At 40.0% G+C, this 23,676-nt stretch overlaps 1 protein-coding gene and 1 non-coding gene across 2 annotated transcripts in view; one reads left to right on the top strand and one right to left on the bottom strand.

The window, feature by feature from the left end:
• The window catches only part of LOC129770116 (zinc transporter ZIP10), a 31,915-nt gene extending 15,882 nt beyond the window's left edge, over positions 1–16,033 (bottom strand). Inside the window, exon 1 of the mRNA XM_055772752.1 lies at positions 15,315–16,033. Coding sequence (XP_055628727.1) covers positions 15,315–15,488 — 174 coding nt within the window. The 5' untranslated portion in view covers positions 15,489–16,033. The remainder of the gene's footprint in view (positions 1–15,314) is intronic.
• A 1,275-nt stretch (positions 16,034–17,308) lies between these two features.
• On the top strand, positions 17,309–17,380 carry Trnam-cau (transfer RNA methionine (anticodon CAU)). The gene has a single exon. It is a non-coding gene; the product is annotated as a tRNA-Met (tRNA).
• Positions 17,381–23,676: the final 6,296 nt, after the last annotated feature.

Genomic DNA, 23,676 nt, shown 5'->3' with positions numbered 1-23,676 from the left:
GATCACGCCACCCAACCCTGCTGTTTCCGCTTCCGCTCAACAATCGACCCCACTTTCCTCTCCTGTTGTGTCTCCACACCGTGTCAAGGTTTATCCAGAAAATGCAACTGGAACTGGCCCATGGGTTGTTTTCTTCCGACCTAAACCTAAAGGAAAATCTCTGAATGTCATTCAGATCATGAAAGATTTGACAAAAAATTATTCCTCCGTGGTCGAAATTTCCAAGGTTCGCCCGAACAAACTGCGTGTTGTCGTGGCTGATCGGAAGCAAGCTAACGAGATTGTTGTCGACAAGCGGTTCATTTTAGAATATCGCGCATACGTGCCCTGCCATAACGTAGAAATTGCGGGAGTGATTACAGAAACGGGTCTGACGTGTGAATTTATTAAAAAAGGAAATGGAAAGTTCAAGAAGCTCCCCTCGATGGAAGTCGAGATCTTGGACTGTCGCCAATTAGGCAAAGTCTCCCAGGAAGGGGGAGAAACTAAATTCACGCCGTCCGACTCGTTTCGAGTAACTTTTGCTGGTTCCGCTCTCCCTGACTACGTTATGGTGGACAAATTGAGACTGCCGGTGCGACTCTTTGTGCCAAAGCCCATGACTTGCAACAAATGCAAGTCAGTTGGTCACACTTCAGATTATTGTGCCAACAAGGAGCGCTGTGCAACTTGCGGAGAGCAACATGTGGGGGAATCCTGCAGTGCGACTGAGCATAAATGTCCATATTGCGGGGGAACTCCACACGCGCTCTCAGCTTGTGAAACTTATAAGAGTCGCTGGGAGAAACAGAAGCGCTCTTTAAAGGAACGCTCGAAGCGCACATTTGCGGAAATTTTAAAGGGCGCTTCTCCACTGACTCAACAACAACAACAACCAATCTCAACACAAAATACTTTTTCCTCGTTGCCAGTTGATGAAATGGAAGCGGACACAGCTAGCGGGGACACACCGTTTATTTCCAAAGGGAATCCCCGGCGCAAGAATGTGACCACTCCCAAAGTTCAAGAACAAGTCCCCCCGGTGATACCCCCTGTTAGCTTGCCTAAAAAATCGAGTGCCGCGGACAAGCAAAATCAGGTTCCTCCTGGCTTCCGTGGGAATAGTTCACCTTCGAACGACCCAGCACTCGAGGGAACATCAAAAACCCCAACTGTCCCTATTTTTTCGTCCAGTTCAACTTCCCAATCGGGATTTATAAAGTTGTCTGACCTTCTGGATCAAATCTTCAAGTGTTTTAATGTTTCCGACTCCATCAGAACCATTGTCATCTCAATGCTTCCAGTATTAAAGACAATTTTGCAACAATTGATGCAAACATGGCCCCTCCTTGCAATGATTATCTCTCTTGATGTCTAATTTAAATAGAGAGGTCGGAGATATCACTGTTTTACAGTGGAATTGTCGTAGTCTCATCCCTAAATTGGATACATTCAAATTTTTAATTCATAAATTCAATTGTGATGTTTTTGCTCTGTCCGAAACTTGGCTTTCTTCGCGAGATGATCTCTCTTTCCATGATTTCAATATTATACGCTTGAACCGTGATGACAGATACGGAGGGGTGCTATTGGGGATCAATAAGTGCCACTCATTTTTTCGAATTGACCTTCCACCTATTGGAGGGATTGAAGCTGTTGCTTGTCATGCAAACATCAGAGGAAAAGACCTCTGTATTGTCAGCTTGTATTGGCCTCCGAGAGCTGCGGTTAGCCGCAAGCAACTTGTTGACATGTGCTCACTTCTTCCTGAGCCACGATTGATCTTGGGAGACTTCAACTCTCACGGAACTGCCTGGGGGGAACAGTACGACGACTATCGTTCATCGTTGATATATGACCTTTGTAACAGCTTCAATATGACCGTTTTGAATACTGGGGAAACAACACGTGTTCCTAAACCTCCTGCTAACCCAAGTGCTCTTGACCTCTCGCTTTGCTCGAATTCACTATCGTTAGATTGCAAGTGGAATGTAATCCAGGACCCCAACGGTAGTGATCACTTGCCAATCAAAATTTCCATCACCATTGGGTCGAATTCTTCTGAATCTATAAACATGGCATATGACCTCACAAGACACATTGACTGGAAAAAATATGCGGACGCGATTGCTCTAGCCATCAATTCCAGAGATGGTTTACCTCCATTGGAGGAGTATAACTTCCTTTCTCGTTTGATCTATGACAGCGCAGTTCGCGCTCAAACGAAACCCATCCCAGGTTCCACCATTTCCCGAAGGCCTCCCAATCTATGGTGGGATAGCCAATGTTCCAAGCTTTATATAGAAAAATCGAATGCATTTAAAGCTTTTCGGAAACGTGGAACTCCTGAAAATTTTCAAACGTATTTAGCCCTTGAGAATCAGTTCAAAAATTTGATCAAAGGGAAAAAACGTGCTTATTGGCGAAATTTCGTGAGAGGTTTGTCACGAGAAACGTCAATGAAAAAATTATGGAAAGTGGCTCGAAACATGAGAAATCGCTCTTCAACGAATGAAAGCGAAGAATATTCACATCGATGGATTTTTAATTTTGCACGAAAGGTTTGTCCCGATTCCGCTCCCGTGCAAAAAATTGTTCGAAATATACCACAAGATAGGTGCGATCTTGATTATGAGTTTTCGATGGTAGAATTCTCTCTTGCTCTCCTTTCATGTAACAATTCTGCTCCGGGATCGGATCGAATTAAGTTCAACTTGTTGAAAAACCTCCCTGATGTGGCGAAACATCGCTTGTTGAATTTATTCAATCGGTTTCTGGAACATAATATTGTTCCAGATGATTGGAGACAAGTACGAGTTATAGCTATTCAAAAGCCCGGAAAACCCGCGTCCGACTTCAATTCGTACCGCCCAATAGCAATGCTGTCTTGTATACGGAAATTGTTGGAGAAAATGATCTTGTTTCGCCTTGATCGATGGGTTGAAACGAATGGCCTACTCTCAGATACACAATATGGGTTCCGCAGGGGCAAGGGGACGAATGATTGTCTTGCGTTGCTTTCTTCAGAAATTCAAATGGCTTACGCCGAAAAAAAACAAATGGCTTCAGTATTCTTGGACATAAAGGGGGCCTTTGATTCTGTTTCAATAGAGGTTTTGTCAGACAAATTACACTCTCGGGGACTGCCGCCTCTATTGAATAATATGTTATATAACTTGCTTTGTGAGAAACATTTGAATTTTTCTCACGGGGATTCGACAGTAAGTCGGGTCTCCTACATGGGACTCCCCCAGGGCTCATGTTTAAGCCCCCTTTTGTACAACATCTATGTAAGCGACATCGACAATTGCCTTACACAAAATTGAAGCCTAAGACAACTTGCAGATGATGGAGTGGTGTCTGTCGTAGGATCAAACGAATCCGACCTGCAAGGACCCTTACAAGATACTTTGAACAATTTTTCAACCTGGGCCATTGGGCTAGGGATCGAATTCTCCACGGAGAAAACAGAGATGGTGGTTTTTTCTAGGAAGCATAGACCAGCAAAACCAAAGCTTCAATTTTTGGGTAAACCGATCACTCATGCTATGTCATTCAAGTATCTTGGGGTCTGGTTCGACTCCAAATGTACTTGGGGGGCCCATATTAGGTATCTGAGTAAAAAATGCCAACAAAGAATAAACTTTCTCCGTACAATTACCGGCACCTGGTGGGGAGCCCACCCAGAAGATCTTATAATGTTGTATCGAACAACTATTCTCTCAGTGATGGAGTATGGCAGTTTCTGTTTTCAATCAGCTGCCAAAACACACCTCATTAAACTCGAGCGAATTCAGTATCTTTGTCTCCGTATTGCGTTGGGATGTATGCCCTCAACGCATACCATGAGCCTCGAGGTTTTGGCAGGCGTACTCCCACTAAAAGATCGCTTCAATTTATTATCTCTTCGGTTCCTCATCCGGTGTAAGGTTATGAACCCATTGGTGATCGGAAATTTTGAGCAGCTGATCGAGCTAAATTTTCATTCTGGATTCATGAGCTCATATCATGAATTCGTCTCCATGCAGGTTGATCCTTCTTCGTATATTCCCAACCGTGTTTGTTTTCCTGACTACATCAATTCCTCTGTGCATTTTGATCTGTCCATGAAGCAGGATATCCATGGAATTCCAGATTATCATCGATCGGGGATCGTTCCTACGATTTTCGAAGCAAAGTATGGGCGTGTCAATTGTGATAATATGTACTTTACTGATGGGTCCTCTATGAATGAGTCCACAGGATTTGGAGTGTTCAACAATTTTTTTAGCACCTCACACAGTCTTCAGTATCCTTGCTCAGTGTATATTGCTGAATTGGCAGCAATACACTGGGCGCTGGACAGCGTCGCCTCACGACCTGTTGAACACTATTACATTGTAACGGATAGTCTGAGCTCTGTCGAAGCTATCCGTTCAGTGAGGCCGGAAAAGCACTCGCCGTACTTCCTCGAGAGAATACGAGAAATTTTGAGTGCTTTATCCAGACGCTGTTATGTCATTACCTTTGTCTGGGTCCCTTCACATTGCTCAATTCCGGGTAATGAGAGGGCTGACTCATTAGCAAAGGTAGGTGCAATTGAAGGCGAAATTTATCAGCGTCAAATCGCCTTCAATGAATTTTATTCTTTAGTTCGTAAAAATACCATCGTTAACTGGCAACGCAAATGGAACGAAGATGAATTGGGCCGGTGGCTCCACTCAATTATCCCTAAGGTTAGCCTCAATCCGTGGTTCAAAAGTCTGGACTTGAGTCGGGACTTTATTCGCACCTTCTCCCGACTCATGTCCAATCACTGTTCGTTAGACGCGCTGCTTTTTCGTTTTAATCTTGCCGACAGCAATCTCTGCGGTTGTGGCCATGGTTACCACGACATCGAACACGTTGTTTGGTCGTGCGAGTTGTATCTTGTCGCCAGATCGAATTTAGAAAACTCCCTTCGGGCTGGAGGAAAGCAGTCCAATGTGCCGGTGAGAGATGTGTTGGCTCGGTTAGACCTTGATTACATGTCCTAAATATATGTTTTCCTTAAAGCTATCGATCTTCGAGTGTGATTGTTCATACATCCTTTTCCCCTCCTTTTCGTCCTTCGCGAGCTATCGGTTCCCTTCCTACTAACATTAGAATAAGTTAAATTGTAAACACATATTAAATGTAAGGATAGTTTTAAGAATTGAGTGTGAAGTGTCAGTGTGAATGAGAATGTGAATGTGAATGTGAATGTGAATGTGAATGTGAGTGCGAGTGTAAACACACATCTCCTTACATCCCATCCTTTTCCTAATGAAAATGTGTCACCCTTCTAAACTCGAGTCGACCGCGAGTAATCGGTTTCCTATTTCATTAACCATAGAATTAAGGAAACAACATGTTGATATATGCTAGTTGAAATATAGTTAAGAGTTTGGCTCCATTAAACTTATGTAACTGAGCCTGTAAAAATAATCGGATTAATAAAAAAAATTATGCACACCACACCAGTGCGGATAATCTTCAACGTGTATCAATCCTTCGGTGCAGCTGAACCGGCGTATCGCACCACAGTACGATAATAGTGTCGATTAAGAGAGGCGATAAATTCACCAGCACACAACACACAGCGCCCGCGCTGTAGGCCTTCTTTCTCCTGCTTGTTGTGTCCGCTTCAATGCAATCCAGTTACAATCTAGGGAATGAACCCAATAATTGATATAGTAGAATCCGTTTATTATAACACCGCTTGTTATGACGTCTTTGTCAATTCCCTTCGATGTCATTATAAACGGATTCCACTGTAATTCGAAAACAAATAGTTTAGGCCAGGGGTTTTCATATTTTTTTTATGACAGAGCACTTTTTATAGCAAAAACATCTGACGGAGCATCCGCATTTTTCAATCAATTAATCAAATTCTACTTGCATTGGCATTATCCGACTGGGAACAACTCTATTTCGGTTGCGCGTCGCAGTTACACAACATCTAACCCGGAGTAAACACGATAAATCACTATATGCCCAGTGAAATTAAATTAAATATTTTTTTTCAAGGTGGGTTTTCAAGTGGGAGCATTTGTTATAACTTTGCGGAGCACCATTTGAAAACCTCTGGTTTGGGCTTTCCTTCACGTTGGTCGCTATAAATAGAAGATCTCAGCTGCACGGCATCCGCCATGTTTTTGGTACCAACATCTCAAACGTCAAAAGTATTTTTTTTCTTCAAAACAGCGATGCGCGTTTACGGAATCGAGCTTCGTTTACTAGTTTTGGGAGCGTCAAAGAATAACTGATTTTCAGTCGGGATGAAAGTTTTCAAAATTAAAATGAAGAATGGAAATTAGGAAATTAGGAAATTTCATTCAAATTTTCAAATTTAAAAACCAGCTTCGTGTCTTTTAATCTGATAGAGATTACACTAACGTGTTTGGGACCCAAATTATGGCCCTAATTTGAAGTCATCGCGAATTACCAATTTACCGCCATCTGACATATCGTGATGAAGATGATGAACTTTTACAGCAGAGGGATAGTGAGATAGGCGGTGACGGTAGGTAGAGTGAGATAGCGATAATCGTGCCATACATCTGGAAGATCTTCTCTACATCAGATTTACAAACCTGCTGTCTACATACATACTGTCAAATGTAAACCGGGAATTTGTGTTTTTGTATAAAATGCTTTATTTATGATCTAAATTTTTATTATCGCTCCTTCAGAAGCAATACACTTTTTCAGAACTCAGAATTTAATCGTTCGGGCATGTCTTCTGCCAGTTGATTGCGGTGAAATTTTTGAAGGAAACTGAGCTCTTTTGACACTAATCATGCTGCGATTTTTCTCATTCCCAAATAATCAACCAAAATATGACGGACGATCTCGTGAGAGATATTTAACGTTTGCATAAAAAATGAACTTTTTTCGGATGGTGGTAAAAAAAACTAAGACAGATAATTGAGTTTGATAAACTTCCCTTATTATATTAGTTTACTTGCAGAAAAATTCCACGCCCTTGCGAGCGGTCTTTCGGCAGTTAACCGGAACATTCGCCATGGCGGACGAAAACATGCGTGTATGAATAGTTTTGAGTTTTTTCTTCGTTTCATTTATCAATTCCTTCTCAGTTTTCGCGACAAAATTGTTGGAGTAGATCTTACGCTTCAGGTTTGCCCAGAGATTCTCGATGGGACGCAGCTGGGTCTTCGCCCTTATTGTACAACGCAACTTCTGGCAGGCACTTCGCACATTAAATTTCCCCGTTCACGGCCAGTCCGGAGCTAAACAAGAGTGGCTTTGACATCCCTTTCTCGCTGATTGTCATCTACAGCAGCACCTTCTTGGGGAATTTGGTGTGAAAATAAACTTCATTCAAAATTCATTTAAAACAGAACCTCACACAATATCTTTGAACAATAGAATTATCCATATCAACAATCGTCGAGCAAAAAAAGTTTACTTGTTCGTAATGACGCTGTAAACAAACTAAATCACAGATTGCACTCAAAATTGACCTTAAAACCACTGACAGTAGTACTAACTTTTAAAAAATTTAAAAACAAGAAGTGGGTTATATCTGTGATATAACCGCAAGGTAAACGTAGGACTACCGTTGGCTCGGTAATCATTTATTTGAAATTGCATCTGAATCAATTCTAAATGAATGAATGAATGAATATTTTGAAAGATTGCTGAAAGTTTTTCTTGTTAGTGTGTGGTTTTATGAGTATAAGCATGGAATTGTTATTAACATAAAATTCAACTCTTTCGAACTCGTTGGTGGTCCCGAAACGAACCGATGGAATTTGAGTGGCCTTGTAAAAGCGACTGAAGATGTTTGATACATGATTCATTTTTGTTTTCGTGAGAATAACACGAGATTTTTCATGATCACTCCATGCGCAGAATAGAAACTGAGGGCGCCACTTCGCGGTGAAAACGAAATAAAGTTTTGTTTTTTTTGGTCGTTCAAATTTTTTAGAAAAATCAGAACTTATCTTCAAATTTCCCGGTTTCACGTATTCTTTCTACGCTAAAAAGGTTAGAAAATCGCCGTTTTACAATGTGGTATTTATATTTTGAAAAATGTTGTAACTTATATTTTTTCAACTAGTATTCGTAACCTGTATGCATTATCAAACTCAAAATAAAAAAAAAAGATTATCAATGATTTTGGTCCAATCGTTTGTTGAAATCATCGTAAATATACAAACTTTTTTATCATATACTGAAGACATTTAATGGTTGAAATGATTCTAAATAGAAATAATATGAATAATCACCGAATCTTGCTTTTCAGTGCGTAGAATAAACAAATATCATCACTTTTGTGGTTCTAAACTCTAATGTAGGTGTAAAAGCATGAACTGATTCAGCTTTGCGTAAATTCGTCAATTGGCGATCTAACGCAAAACGTAAACGATCGGTGAGACATCTGGATTTTGTTTTTGAACTAAGAAAGTGATGCTAATGTAACCTAAAACTCAAAAACAAAACACGTATATTTTACTTCCGGGCTTTCCAAGGTAGTTCTCACATGCAAGAATCGTGCATTTTCCTACTTGTGTTTGATTGTGCTCTCGAATTTCCTTCTTTAATTCAACCATTGTCAACATTTTTATAATTTTCACTACTGAAAGAGATAAATAAATAACATGTTATATAAAAAATTGCGCAGAATTAAATTTCTTAAAAACTCATCGCAATCAAATAATCTTTTATGATTATAACATTGGAATTTATGGAAAGAACTGCCTTCCATAAGCTCACATGGCAAAATTTAAAACCATCATCACTTTCACCGCAGCGCCGCCTAGGTGTAGATTTGTACGTTAGATCGCCAATTGACGAATTTACGCAAAGCTGAATCAGCTCATGCGACATCTACATTAGAACTCAGAACCACAAAAGTGAGGGTGTATGTTTATTTTACGCACTGAAAAGCAAGTTTCGGTGGTGATTATTCATTTTATTTCAATTTAGATTCATTTCAGCCATTGAATGTCGTCAGTATATGGTAAGAAAGTTGGAGTTTTGTATATTTACGATGGTTTCAACACGCCATTTGACCAAAGTCATAGATAATCTTCGAAAATTTTAAGTTTGATGATGCATACCGGTTATTGATACTATGGTTAATTGCGATGAAATCGATATCATATCAAATTGGCTGATATCATTGATTATGTAGGGCCGATACGAGAAGGATTTGCAGTATTTTTAGCACAAAACACCCTATTCATCGTTTACTTAGTTGAAAAAAAATAAAGTTACAATACTTATAACAAGCCATTCCTCGTAATATACATAGCACATTGTAAAATTATGATTTTCTAACCTTTTCAGCGTGGAAAGAATATATGAAACCGGGAAATTTGATGATAAATTCAGATTTTTCTAGAAAATTTGAACGAATTTCATACCAAAAAAACAAAACATCCTCATTTTACTCGCTGCGCCATCTGGTTGTAAATCCAACGTAAATTCGTCAATTGGATAGCATCACGGGAACACCAAGTCGAATGCGTAAATGCGAATATTCCTTCTCTTGGACGCGTTCACACGCAAACAATTTTTCATGACTGTTCCATGCGAAAGCAGAACAGAAACTGATTGCGAGTAAAAGTACTCACGCCTTGCATGTGTCCGCTATGGTTTTCCAAACACTAATGCAAGCGAGCAAAAAAAGTCGCAGCTTGCATGTATTCGCTATGACGGTTTTTCCAGGTGCCTAGATTTTGCGTCCGTGTTCGGGAACTCATTGCGATCATCAAATATCATCAATGAGCAATGATGATTTCAATAGCTTGCTTTCAAAGCAATTTTTAAGCTATTGAAATGATTTTTTGGACTGATAAGTGACAATCATAAAACTCGTTGACATTTTATCTTTCGGATGAAGTGATTATTATACCGCTCCATTCAGCCGGTAAAGAGGTATTAACGTGCGAAACCTTGCACTCCAGCGTCTCTCTCATTTTCGAAACTTTGAACTTACACCCCGGTACAGAAATGAAAGACGTAGTCCTACGTCAAAAAGTTCAGCGAAAAGTCGGACGTTTTTCCGTTTGGTAGAATTTGAGATATGGTGTACGCCAGTTTGGAAAAAAACTAGTTTCGACAAAAACGCGTTTGAAGTTTTGTGTCGAGGCTCTACCTAGATTAGACAATGCATATTAAAATGTTCCAAAACAAATAAAATTATTGATTAGTATATTGTTTTAAAATGAAAATGAATTTCTCTTGAAATGAAATTTGTCTAAAATGAATTTCTTGAATAGCTAATGCTATCTGTTACCTACGTTACGTTACCAAAATGGAAACGATCTAAAACTCAGCCATGTAGAATGCATATGGCCGAGAGTTCTATAGTATAGATAGTCTAAGTCAGAATTCCGAAGAATACAGACGGTAAATAAAATCCAACTTCCGTTTTCCAATCCGATAAATTCCTCTAGTCCATTGAGGTCGAAGTCCGCCGATTGTTTTATAGTTCCGAACTTAGTGAAACTTGTGCCCAGGTTTCTCAGCCCGTCCTTAGTTAAAAGGAGAGCGAGACGGATCACAGTTCGTTTTGGGCGGCAGTTCCCATAATCACGTGTATGCAATTGAACAATCCGGTTCAATTGCACCAGCGAAAGGAAAAAGTGTTCGTGTAATCAAGTGACATTCACGTTTTTAGGCCCAGAGGCCATTAGTGCCGTTAAGAAAGCCTTCGCGTCGGACAATCCGGGTAATCCGCTGAAACAATTATCTTTCTCATGATTTACAGTTGTTTCATAGGATATTTTTACGGAATAACATGTTTTATAGGTTTAGAAAATCCACCATTGGTGTCAATGCGCCCTCTATTTGAGCTAATTTTTATCAACCACTAGATGATTATTCAAACATTTTCTGGATTATAACATTTACAAATATTGTAAACATCATGTTTGCACATCATTTATAATAAGTAAATATATCTAAATCATGTAATTAATGCATCTCACTTTTACCTCCATTTTTGGAAGAATATCAGGAGTGAGAATTGAACTCGTGATCTCTGCGTGAGAGGTATGGACAACTATCTTCATTTAAAAGACTGGTCATTCGAACTTTGTTGTGTTCAAGCGCGAAACATTCAAAAAACTAAAATTCCAGTGTATCATGACTATAAAACCAGATGGAAGAACTCTCACTCCTTTACAAAATTAACGTCGATTTCGCATGAATTACAATAAGTTTCTATTTCATAGTTCATCTTTATTTCTCAATTAGTTTAAATAACCCATTCGAGGTGGTTTTGACCAAGCTGCGTCATATTACAGTGTGTATCTCGTTCTACGCAGAAGACACTACTCGTTTGAGTTCTTCAAATCACTTGTAATCTGCATCTACTATTCATATGATCACTCCTCATAAATTCTTGATAGGGGTTTGATCTGTTAAACAAGCTGTTAAACGCCTTTTTTTCCAATTCATTTATTTGTAAGGCTCAATCGCATGAGCTTTGCGGAGCCACTAATTCATGATTTGTTTTTACAGAATTTCAACTTAAATCTATGTTTAGTAGGTTTCGACCGATTACTCGCGGTTTACTCGAGGTTAGAGGGGCAACAATTTTTGTGGGATGGATCAGGTTAGGGATATGGATATGAGGTATCGTTGTCTCAACCGAGAGTTGCCGCACGCACTGTAGCATTGTGCATAAAGACCAGGGATAGCATCTGGTGTTCGACTATCTGTCGAGGGGGGGGCGACGGTGAGATGAGGGGACAAGTCAAACAAACTAATAACGAAAAAGAAAAAAAAAAACACACAAAAGCATTAAATTCTTATGCTAGTCCGTTTCACAAACATATAGATCAACTGCATATAGCAGATGTCGCGAGTTCCCAACACGTCTCTAACAGGAACATAGGGTTGTCTTCTTTGGGCCCTAAGGGCATTCAAAAGGTACTCTCTGGCTGCGTAATTATCCGTACATTGCCAAACTGCGTGATCGATGTCATCGTAACCGTTTCCACACCGACAGACGTTGCTTTGAACAAGATTTATTCTGTGGAGATGCACATCTAGCGAGTAGTGGTTGGACATAAGTCTACTCATTACACGAATGAAGTCACGACTTACGTCCAAACCTTTGAACCACGCTCTCGAAGAAACCTTTGGAATAATTGAATATAACCACCGCCCAAGACTTCCAGTGTCCCAATCGGTTTGCCAACTCAAGAGGGAACTCTGACGCAGTAATTGGAAAAATTCATCGTATGAAATCTGTCTATCAAACAATTCGCCTTCCTGGGCACCCACCTTTGCGAGAGTGTCCGCTTTCTCATTGCCAGGAATTGAGCAATGAGAGGGGACCCATACAAAGGGTAACTTATAAGATCTTTCGATCAGTGCACTCATCTGCTGCCTCACTTTTGCGAGGAAATAAGATGGGTGCCTACTAGTTTTCATCGACTGGAGAGCCTCAAGCGAACTGAGACTATCCGAGAAAATGAAGTAATGGTCTGCAGGCTTGTTGGAGATCATCTCCAATGCGAAGTCGATTGCTGCCAGCTCAGCAACATAAACGGAACAAGGTTCCTGCAGTTTCCGGAAGGCGCTCGAATTTTCATTGAAAACACCGAAGCCAGTAGATCCATTGAGGCGAGACTCATCAGTGAAGTGTCTTTTCATGCAATTGACTTTGTGGTGCTTTCGGTTAAAAATATGGGGAATGGAAGTTGGTCGAAGCTGAAATCGCAAGTATTGCTTGTTCCATCGACAGATCGTATTCAATTGAGGAACTACTGATGGTGAAGTGAGCACGATCTGGAGTAAACGATGGAAGACAAATATCTGACGAAATATACTGGTAATAAATTCTCATAAACCGAGATTGTATATTTAGATGAAGAATTTTTTCAAAGTTTTCAATCACAAGTGTGTTCGTGACACCGCATTTCACCAGTATTCTGAGAGAAAGTTCCCAGAATCGGTTCTGTAGAGGAGTTACTCCTGCCAGAACCTCGAGACTCATGTTATGCGTTGAGTGCATACAGCCGAGAGCTATACGCAGACAATGATATTGAATTCGTTCCAATTTTAGAAGGTGACTTTTAGCTGCTGAGAGAAAGCAGAAAGAGCCATACTCCAGAATAGATAGAATAGTTGTTTTATAAAGCGTTATGAGATCTCCCGGATGAGCTCCCCACCACGTGCCGCAAATCGAACGGAGAAAGTTGACCCTCTTTTGACATTTTTGCTTCAAATACGTAATGTGGGTATTCCAAGTGCATTTTGAATCAAACCAGACACCAAGGTACTTGAAGGTCAATGATTGGGTAATGCTTCTGCCCAAAAGCTTGAGTTGCAGTTGGGCTGGGAACCGTTGTTAAACGCCTTATGGAGCGCAACTAGAGCTTGGGGCTTTTCAACAAACCCAAAAAAAAATGTTTTTTTTTCAAGTTTCAAAATTACAAATTTGCGGTATATATTTGACGGAATGTATGACTAAACACGTAGTCTTTACATCATTTCAATCATTATTTTGATATTTTTTTCTTGATATATTTACAAAACTTCTTCATCATAATCAGTGACGTAGAGTGCCGTGGCGAAGGGTCGGAGGGAGCGATCCATCCCATGACCACGATAAGTACATTATATCGAAAAAAAAGAATTGAACCAAAACTGCGAAACCAATTTATGCGAACTACGTTTTGTGCGACTTAAATACTAGATCAAGTGCACGATCTCACCTATCAGCCGCTAATGATTTAATATTTCTGTGCTATTTGTACTTCTGATGCGATGAACTACGCAAAGTGGCCGAAGTGCTTGAATCGATTAAAGCTCAACGAATTTCAGCACCATCTGAAAGTAAACTGAAAACGTCGAATTGACAAACTGTCGAATTTTTACAGCGAAGTTTCGGGAAACGAGCTTTTGCTAGAGATACCAAGATTTCGTAGACATTTGAAGACCGCTGAATTTAAGTTGGACGAATTTCAGTAGAAAACGAAAAAAAGCCTTGATGACATGCTTCTATTGGAGGAGTGCCACCGAAGACATCCGCCCCGATTGTCATCCGGTCACGCAACGCCACTGATCATAATATATAATCTTTATCAGAAAAAATTCATCACCATATGCAGAAGACTTGATTTTCTTTTACATAGGATATTTGTTCTAATAACAATCTATAATTTGGAAATCTTGAAAAAGTACTAAGTTGCCCTTAGAAACAATTATCTTTGTTATGGAGTTCTGGGTGCAAATTATTAGATTTTGGGTGGAAATTAATAAAAATGTCTAAGAAAACACTAACTTCTAAGCTTTCACTTCAAAAATGTTTTTTTAACTCCACAAATTTAAATATTTCACAACTGTATTCAGCATCAAATTTTCTCAGCTTTCAAATTTTTCAACAGAATTGTTCCAAGTAGCTTACCGCAAGGCAAACAGAACCCAAAACAAAAAAAAGTTCAATAAATTTGTCATAGTAGAGATCTGACTATACACATAGATTTTTTTTTTTATCGAAAATGATTCTCTCGCACTTCTTGAACGATTTCGGGTCACCTCTCTGACATTCTGTCTATTTGAAATTCACCCCTATAAAATGAAAACCTTCAAAAGATACCAAAGTAGCTCCGCGCGACGGTACTGTAAATAAGACAAATTTATTGCAAAAAAAAAATCACTTCCTTACAGTTACGAGGTCTGAATGACGGCCTATCAAGTATCGAATCTTATTTCTACATATATTTTAATATTGTTTTAGTAACGCTGAATAGCACCACAAAATACTGAAGATCAAGCGCCTGAGTCATTGCTCCTCCTCCAGCTTAAGTAGTTATTTCGAAACGTCGTAAGTAGGAAATGTTGTTGTTCATACCCCTTCCTAGCCATTCAAATAACTGCACCGATGGTCAAGCTGAGCACACGTATACTGAGGCCCAATATGCACGATTTTGTTTCAATTGTTTTACGGCTACGGGGTGACTTGCATACGAAGTGTGAAAGGGAAAGTTGATCGACTATTCGTCACGTGCGTGAGAAACAATTAAACAGGGTTTTTACCAGAGAGAAGAAAGGTCTTCACGAAAACAGAAGTAGTGATCAAGTGAAAAAACCTGCTTAAACTTTGCCGGATTTTGAGATTCGTGCATGCTGAACGCACGACGCTGCTTTGAACTGCGTTCAGGGCTTGAACTTGTTTGTCCAAGCTGTACACACAGTAAACACCTGTTAACATTCCAAATGAGGATAATGATTGCTTTGAACGCTCCTGACTTAATCCGCATCTTATTGCATGACATTTGGAGCATATTGAAAGAGGTAATTGATGAGTTCAAACTCAGAAACGGGTGCGTCACTTGTACGGAACTAACCTCGAACGATATCACGCCTCTGCTGCCATACTTGTTGAACAGGTATTTGAGAAACTTATTTTCCCCCGAGGAACCACCACTCGCAGGTGTCTGCAAAGGGTCATCTCCGGCAATTGCAGCATGCACACACGCCACAAGTAGTAGTGCTTCCAGAAAGTGTCGCCGCATGGTCATGCCCTGTGGTGGAATTCACTACGATGTCTGGTAATATTCAACACAAATAACAAGTTTTGTTTAGAAACACTGTCGTTTTCTCGTGCGGTCCATAATCGCTGACCATCGGTTGTTTGCGCTAGCAACTTACACTTTTATGACATTTTCACTGCAATTACTGTGCGCTGCACTATACGCCTGTCGACCATTTATGGTATTTGTTTTCAAATCGTTGCAGCTGGTATTACCAACCAAGTAACATCACTCTCACGCTCAATCGGAGCATAACATTCACGAAAAGTGCGACAAAAATGAATCAAAACAGAAACAGAACTTCTCCAAAACACACACAGTATTCGTGGAATGAAATTGACCTAAAATAACCGCCCTATTCTCTGACCAGCGCGATGAGATGAACGCGAGTCGAGAGCGGGAGATTGCGCGCGCTGATTACCGCAGGTGTCGTCCAAATGTATCCGACTTGGGAATAACCGTGTCTACCGTGTGTGAGTGCTGTCTCCGAGCCGTTCCGATCGCTACTAACTGTCGCTGTGGCCAAGTGTGCCGTTGATATCCAAAACGACACAGGGAACCTCTTGCGTCAATTCATGCGATGTTTTCGTGCGCTGTTGGTGCGGAACGTCGGTCGGCCCATTGTGGACAAAGAGATAATGACAGCCGAGCGGGGCTATTCAAATTATACGGTTTGAAATGCGGAACCTGTACCCATGGACAGGACCGTGAGAGATAGTGGAGAGATTTGTTTGTGTACATCAGCTCAGGTCCCCGAAGGGAGTAGGAAGGGGCAGGGCAGAGACAGAGAGAGAGGATTAGACTGTCCGTCAGCAAGAGATATGGTGGGCCGGTCATATGGCTCTTCTGGATGAGAGCAAACACAAATGGCAGCTTTGCGAATGCTGCGCCGTGTGGAACTCAAATATTGCACTATGATCGTTGTTTTTGTTTTAATTGATGCTACCTCCCCAACGACTTGTATATATTGGTTCGGTATTTCCATAACTAATGAACAGCATTGAATAATAAGTTCCGAAGCGGAGATGGCGTGAGTAATGTGGTTGATATTCTTTCGATTCATCTGAAATTTAATCAACCTGATTATGAGCCTCAGTAACAAATTAATGTAGTTATTGATACTTCATTTTCGACAATCCATCTGAAATCTAGAAAAATAGATTATATTCTCAAGAATATTGAGATTCTAGTTCATTCAAATCTATCACGCATGCGAACATTCATTCATTGCATTCCTCAATGAAAATATTGATTTCTTTCTGAGTTGAATTTTTCAACTTTTTCGATGTCTTGCCCATTGACATTCAATCAACGTTCTCTACCATAATATATACATCATTCAAATAATATAACATATTCCTTCGCAGACAAAATGGGAATAAATTTCAGCCCAGACAAACGCCGTTCATCACAGCAAAATTCGCTTTATTACAGGCGAATATGTCTCTTTCGGCTTTATGCTAATTAATCACAATACATATCGCCAAAAATGGCATGTTCAAGAAAGTGAAAAATGCGATCTACTATTATTAGCAACACTATCAATATGCAGCGATAACAAGAGGGCATTCTTTGACTATTTAATGATTAGGAGGCGAAAAAATTCTCATATCGCTACAAGGATTTGCCTGGACGACTTATCACAATTTTCGTTTTAGACCCCTACATTACAGGTGATTGTAATTAAATGAATTCAAGTGAAAGGCGATTGGTCTCACATGGCTCAATTTGTTTCTTTGAATCCAGTCATCATGCCGTGGTTCACCGCTGTCACAGTATTCACCCCGTTCACGCTCAACTAGACGTACAGCAGAGTGGCGCAGTGGAAGCGTGCTGGGCCCATAACCCAGAGGTCCGTAGATCGAAACTACGCTCTGCTAGGACATAATTTTTTGATTCAGTCCGCTTCTTATACTTGCATTGAAAACTTCGGCAACATAAAGGAGTAACAGGAGACGGTGCTTTCCCGTGTGAATTATTCAATGAGTGTTAAGTTTTAGATTGATTCACTCCACACCCACTTGTGACAGATTGCGATATCATCTCGCTGCGGAATCGTTTTAATAAAACTCAATCAGATACGACAATATGATTAGGTTTTAGGATATTTTTTTGTGACTCTGGTTGTCATATGCTCGATTTTTGTGGTTGCGTTGTCAGGTTATTTATCTCCATACAAAAAAAAAAAACCGGGAAATCTGTTTAGTAGATTGACCTTAACTATAACGTTTTAAAGATTTTGGATACATTTTTTCCTGCGTTATTCTTCCTTTTCGCCTTTCTTTCTTTAACCACCTGCCTTTTGCGATGTTTCAGGTTTATTTGCATATCAAGACGTGTATTTCACGTGCTGCAAACAGGTTTATGTTAGCTTGGCAGACAGCACGTTTCGATCAACCTATTTCTGGAGCTCTGAAAGTGTTAACGATCTTTAAAATGAGCGGTGAAACATGGGATAAGTTTTCACTATGATAAGTTAGCTTTGGATTAATAATAGACAGCTTGAGTCAGTATTGATTTAACACATATATCGTTCAGTGATTCATTGGCACTTCATTTTGACAGCGTTTTATTGCTTGTAAACAGTTCTGTTCGTTTTGTTTCGCAGTTCAAAACTAACGTGGCTCCGAGATATCCATCACGCAGAAGGAGAAAAGAAACAGCATTGGTCGGGGTTCTGCCAAAACGAACCAAACGCTAAAAACATTATTTTGAGATTTTTCAATCTGAAGTTTGGGCTCCTACTAATTGACCATGACTTAAAAAAACTATTTTTTTTCGCTCACGTGTTACAAACAGGATGTCTACAAAGCACTGAGATTCTGAATATCTCTAAAATAACACATAAATATAGAAAGCAATGACTTTTAGTTTTGGTATGCATGCACTCAGTTCACTTTGGTAGAGTCGGAAACCATCTTCATGAAGAATTCATTGTTTACAGGAGGTACATATCAGATTTTGAATGTTGTTGTACTTCGCACGAGGAATGCTGCGCCCATTTGGGTGTAAAAGTTACATTTTGGTTTAGCCATAAAAGGTGAAGGGTCTCCCAATATCGTTCTCAAGTCTAACTCAAAGAAGGGATCATCTGGATTGTAGTGTATCCCATGAGACTTTTTCTTAAAATTGCTTGAAATTTGACTGACGTTGCTCAAGAGACATTTTGTTATAACAGTTTTTTGGGCCACCACAAACGTAAGCGGCATGAATACTCTTGGCCGCTATAACCGTCCCTCGTGTGTTGATGTATATTTTGTCTGCATCTCTATTACTCTTACGGTTTTCTTCCGAAATTGAGGCTCAGCGTGTTTTTTGAGACACGCCGGCGAATCCACGTTCTCCTGGTGAGAATCCGATCCCGTCTTTCATCGATCCGTCTATGATAGATTCAAAAGTGATATTTCTTTTTAGTTCTAAAATGTTATGGTAGAAGAAAATATAAAAAAAGGTTCAGCCATAGTGAACCAAGTTCAAAAATGACACCTAGAGCAACATTGCCTCTTAAATTTATGACCTACGTAGTAAAGTCTTTCTCAATAACATAACACTTCCTTTCATGGTGTGAGCTCACATCTTCGACAATTTCGGATTCAGAATCTTCAATAAAATGAAAAACAACATTATGTAGCTGCTAGACACGCAAAAATTGCAGCCAGAGCAAACCAAGATTATGTTGCTGTTGTTGACAATATACTGTCCTAATAAATGAAAATAAATTGACTTAAAAATGCATTACACTTGGTTCGTTATGCCTGAAAGCATTTTTTGAAAATGCAGATCAGCCCTCTTAACATGGTTTTACATTTCAGGGCAGCCCTTTGGCCGTCTAACTTACCAGATCCCGGCGACATCTGTTTCTAAAGGCTTAAGCAGAAAAATATGATAAAGATTCGGATAAATAGGAAAAAAACTATGTTTTAGGAGAAAACGATCAATATCCTCCGATGTCATGTTGTTGATTTATGGTTCGCTATGGTTGAATGCAATTCAGTTTTTTTCACAATACAGAATTTTTATTTTGGAGCCGTTGTCAATAGTCCGAATGACACGGTTAATTTATTGTCGATAGATCCAGTGCATCCAGTGATGTAAGTAACTCAATTTTGAAAAAATTGAGCTTGGTTCGTTTTGGCAGAACCCCGACCAATTGTGTACAGTCACTTGCAAAATCCATCAGCGCTAACTCGGAAGCTGGAAAAACTTCTGGATTATCCGCGAGTGGCGCGAGTAGATTAAAAGTGCAAGGAAACTTTCAGGACTGCCCGCAAAGAGTAAACATCAGAGTGGAACCATCGATTGTGAACTGGGGTTGAAGGTCATTCGGAAAATCGAGGATGTACAACATCTCGGAATATGATTTGGAAAACAAACTAAATGCTGACCGTTGTACTGTGCAGTGACTACATCCCCGGGAAGGCTTCAAGTATTACCAAGCAAGTAGACAACCCAAATGAAGATTCAAATAACAAACAGTAACCAGAATCCAGGCTCGTAAGGTCGTAAGGTCGTACCGGGTGCTGGCGAAACGCGATGAAAGCCGATTCCAACCAAATCTCGGGGGTCAAATTTAACAAAGCTCCTCCTCAGGCAAAATTCCTTGTAGATTCAAGATTGGATAAGTTTACGGAAAGAATGATTTGAAAATCAAGGGATCAGCTCTTGTGGAATAAAAAATAGTGTTTTTGTGACGGATAAGTGCATGAATTCTGAAGTATACCTAAGTGTGTTCCCAATTGAGTGTGTGTGATTATCAACATTGTAATAATTTCCTTATACCCCATCCTTTTCCTGAGAAAAATATGTCACCCTTTTAATCTCGAGTCCCCCGCGAGTAATCGGTTTCCCACATTACTAACCATAGATTTAAGAAAATTGTTCATATATATAGTTTTAAAAATATATTTAAGATTTCGGCTCCTTTAAACTTATGTAACTGAGCCTGTAAAAATAAACGAATTTATATAAAAAAGTGTGTTCCTAAACAGTTACATTTTGCTTCATCAAATGATAGTTCAGTTCGTTTTGCCAAGATCTGTCCAGCTACGATTACCGCAAGAACATGCTACAATGGTATAACGGCAATGGATTCCAGTTCATCCCAACAGAGAAGAATCCACCAAACTGTCCCCAGTTCTGTCCAATAGTGAAGTAGAGGGATAGGGAGAGAAAGAGGGAGAGGGAGAAAGGATGACGAGACTCTTTCTTAGCTCACAGACCGTCGAAGGAATCGTATCGTTTGATGATTCGATAAAAGTTGAAGTCAAAAATACTTTGGAATCTACAGTGATAGCGCGAGAGTGAATAGGAGCTAGAGAGATCGCAACTTCTAGAAACCATCCGCATTGGGTGACACGAATATTTTAATAGTGGTTCTACCTTGATTCCGTATCGCATTGTTAGTCGCTTTGTTTTTTAGTAAGGAACCGACCTTGAGGTTAAGTCTGCCTCTAAGCTAACCATCACTTACAAAGTAGATAAGATGATTTCACATTTCTCGTCGCTAGCTTGAAGAAGCCGGACGTATGATGCCCGTGTTTCCGATACAGTTATCAATAATGTCGTTGTTGGCTTCGTGACCGGGGAAGTTATTTCTTGTCCCAGGTATTTTTGTTTTCTCCTATATTGCGGGTCAGACATGTGAAAAGAATGCAGTAAACAAGGCAATTGTGACCAACAGAGGAAGATGCCACATAGAGCGATGTGGATTAGGAGGGCTATCAAATATTTATTTCAATTGATGCATGTATCAGCAATCGCGAGTTGCCTATCATTAATCGACGTTTCGCAACATTGGCGACAAGATAGTGGTGGAGTTGAGCTAAATTAGCGGGAAATGCGTTGCCGATCTCCAAGCCCGTTTTCCCAACGAGTTCATATCGAAAATGAGGTTTTACAACTAAACGCCGGTAAAGCTGGTCCTCGAAGTTCCCATTCCCAAGACGGTGTTGTGACCAAAACGGCCGATGACCTATGTACAGCATGGAGTGCGTCGTATAGGAGGAACTTCCCCGTTTGAAAGTTTGATAGTCGTCGGGGCGGTCCGCATATGTGCGGATTATTCGACGGGGTTAAACGCAGTGCTAGAGCCAAACTGCTATCCGTTTCTCCGACTCCTTACGGTCCAAGTCGATACAACGAGTCAAGCACTCCTCACAATCAATACGCATAAAGGTCTCTACCAGTATACCAGACTGTCGCCCGGCGTCAAATCGGGTCCGGGGACGTTTCAACGAATAATAGATACACTGCTCACTTATCTGGAATGCACCTCTGGTTATCTGGATGACATCGTGGTAGAAGGCCGAACGCTAGAGGAAAATCGTCGAAACTTGTACCGGGTCCTCACCCGTCTGCAGGAATTCGGGTTCACTGTACGCATAAAAATGTTGTTTTAACATGCGCCACGTGAAATATTTGAGTCAAATTCTCGATGGAGATGGCATTTGGCCAGATCCGGAAAAGGTAGCTGCAATCGGCAACAGCAATCGGTCAATTGCTGGTGAACTTGTTAGCAATAAAATTAGAACCAAATAACGAAAAACAGCCACGGCAGCAGAAAAAGTATTCATAATCATGTATATCTTCACCTGAATGAACATATAATCATACATAAATACAAAAAAACTACATAAATGCTATGTTATAATTTGGGAATGTATAATTTTATCAATGTTTCAGTACTGTTAGTATTTGAACGATGTCTGGGTTGAATTTATGCCCTTATTCCCGTATACATTTCACGGTGAAAACGAAATGAAGTGTATCCGCGATATCAATGGTACAGTGTCGACATCTGGATACGAAATTAGTTTTTAACAAGGCTTACTACTCTCTGTCGGATTAGCCGGAAAATTTTTACTTGGCGCCCTAACTTAACCTGTTTTCTATGCACTTTCCAATATTATCCCACTGAAGCTTATCATTATAAAATAAATTAGTCTACAGATACAATTTTTGTGAGAAATTATTTTACCACATGAAGAAAACAAAGTTCTCCATTCACATTGAACACTAATTTGATACAGAGAGGTTAATTTTCATTCATAATTTGTATTGTAAAAATGTTAAATTCTGCCTGAAAACCCATTTTTATCTTTGACGAATCACTAACTCGTAAAACGAAATTCATTGACGTGCCGTTCATTTCGTTTTCATCGTGAAGCGTATACGGGAATAAGGCCAATAGTCTCTTGATAAATATCATACAACATATCATACTCCGGGCATTAAATCTACGTTTTCTAGTTTTCTTTGCTCTCTCCACATTTCATTTTTTGCATACCAAAATAACAGGAAAATACTAATTGTTCAAAATATGTGACATTCAGTTGAAAAATTAATACAAAACAAATAGGAAAATCACCTTCCGAAATGTTATAACATTTGGCAACCTTCACATCTCGCGTGGCTTCACGACATCCCTGTTATCTAGCACTTGGTCAGCGAAAATGCAGAAAGAAGAGTTAGAAGCCAGTTATCATGTCTTGTCTTAGATCAAAACAAGCTGAAAAAAATTGAATCTTATTGTTTGTGTCTGTGTAGTATATGGCTTCCATCTCCTTCCAATCTTTAAACAATTGTGTCACTATACTAACCTCGAGCCGCCCGCGATTAATGCTTGCAATAAACTTTCCTAAGAAACATAATTCTATTGACCATGTTACAAAAATATTTCGACGCCCTGTCGGGTACGCAGCCGGGAGACGTTCGGAGTTTTGGCGGACTTTGGAACAACATCTATCTTCCAGCGGGTCATCTTCTCCAGTGACTTCTTCGCGTAATGGGTGGAAACACTACATTCTTGTCCGGATGATATTTTTGAATGAAGGAAGCAACTTCCGGCAGGCACTTTGTGCTGTAAATCTTCCCGTTCACCGCAAGTCCCGAGCGGAAGAAGAAGTGCGGCTTAGATAACCCCTTTTCGCTGATGGTTAGCCACAGTAGCATCTTCTTTGGGAACTTGGTGTGGGAGAAATACTTCGCGTCGGAACTTACCTCCTTGGTGGAGGACGTAGAATAGCTGGTTCCCTGCCAGTCGTTGCCATTCAGCGTTGAATACGTCTCGTCGTCCATGACGACCGCGACAATTGTCCCCTTTCTTCGCAACGAGATGGAGTTTTCAGGACGCACAAACTATGGAGCGTAGTTGTTTTACTGTTTTTGCCATAACAGT

Source organism: Toxorhynchites rutilus, chromosome 2 (genome assembly GCF_029784135.1).
Source record: "Toxorhynchites rutilus septentrionalis strain SRP chromosome 2, ASM2978413v1, whole genome shotgun sequence".
Taxonomy (NCBI): Eukaryota; Metazoa; Arthropoda; class Insecta; order Diptera; family Culicidae; genus Toxorhynchites; species Toxorhynchites rutilus.
The sequence above is the reverse complement of the archived record's forward strand: the minus strand, read 5'-3'. Positions and strand labels throughout refer to the sequence as shown.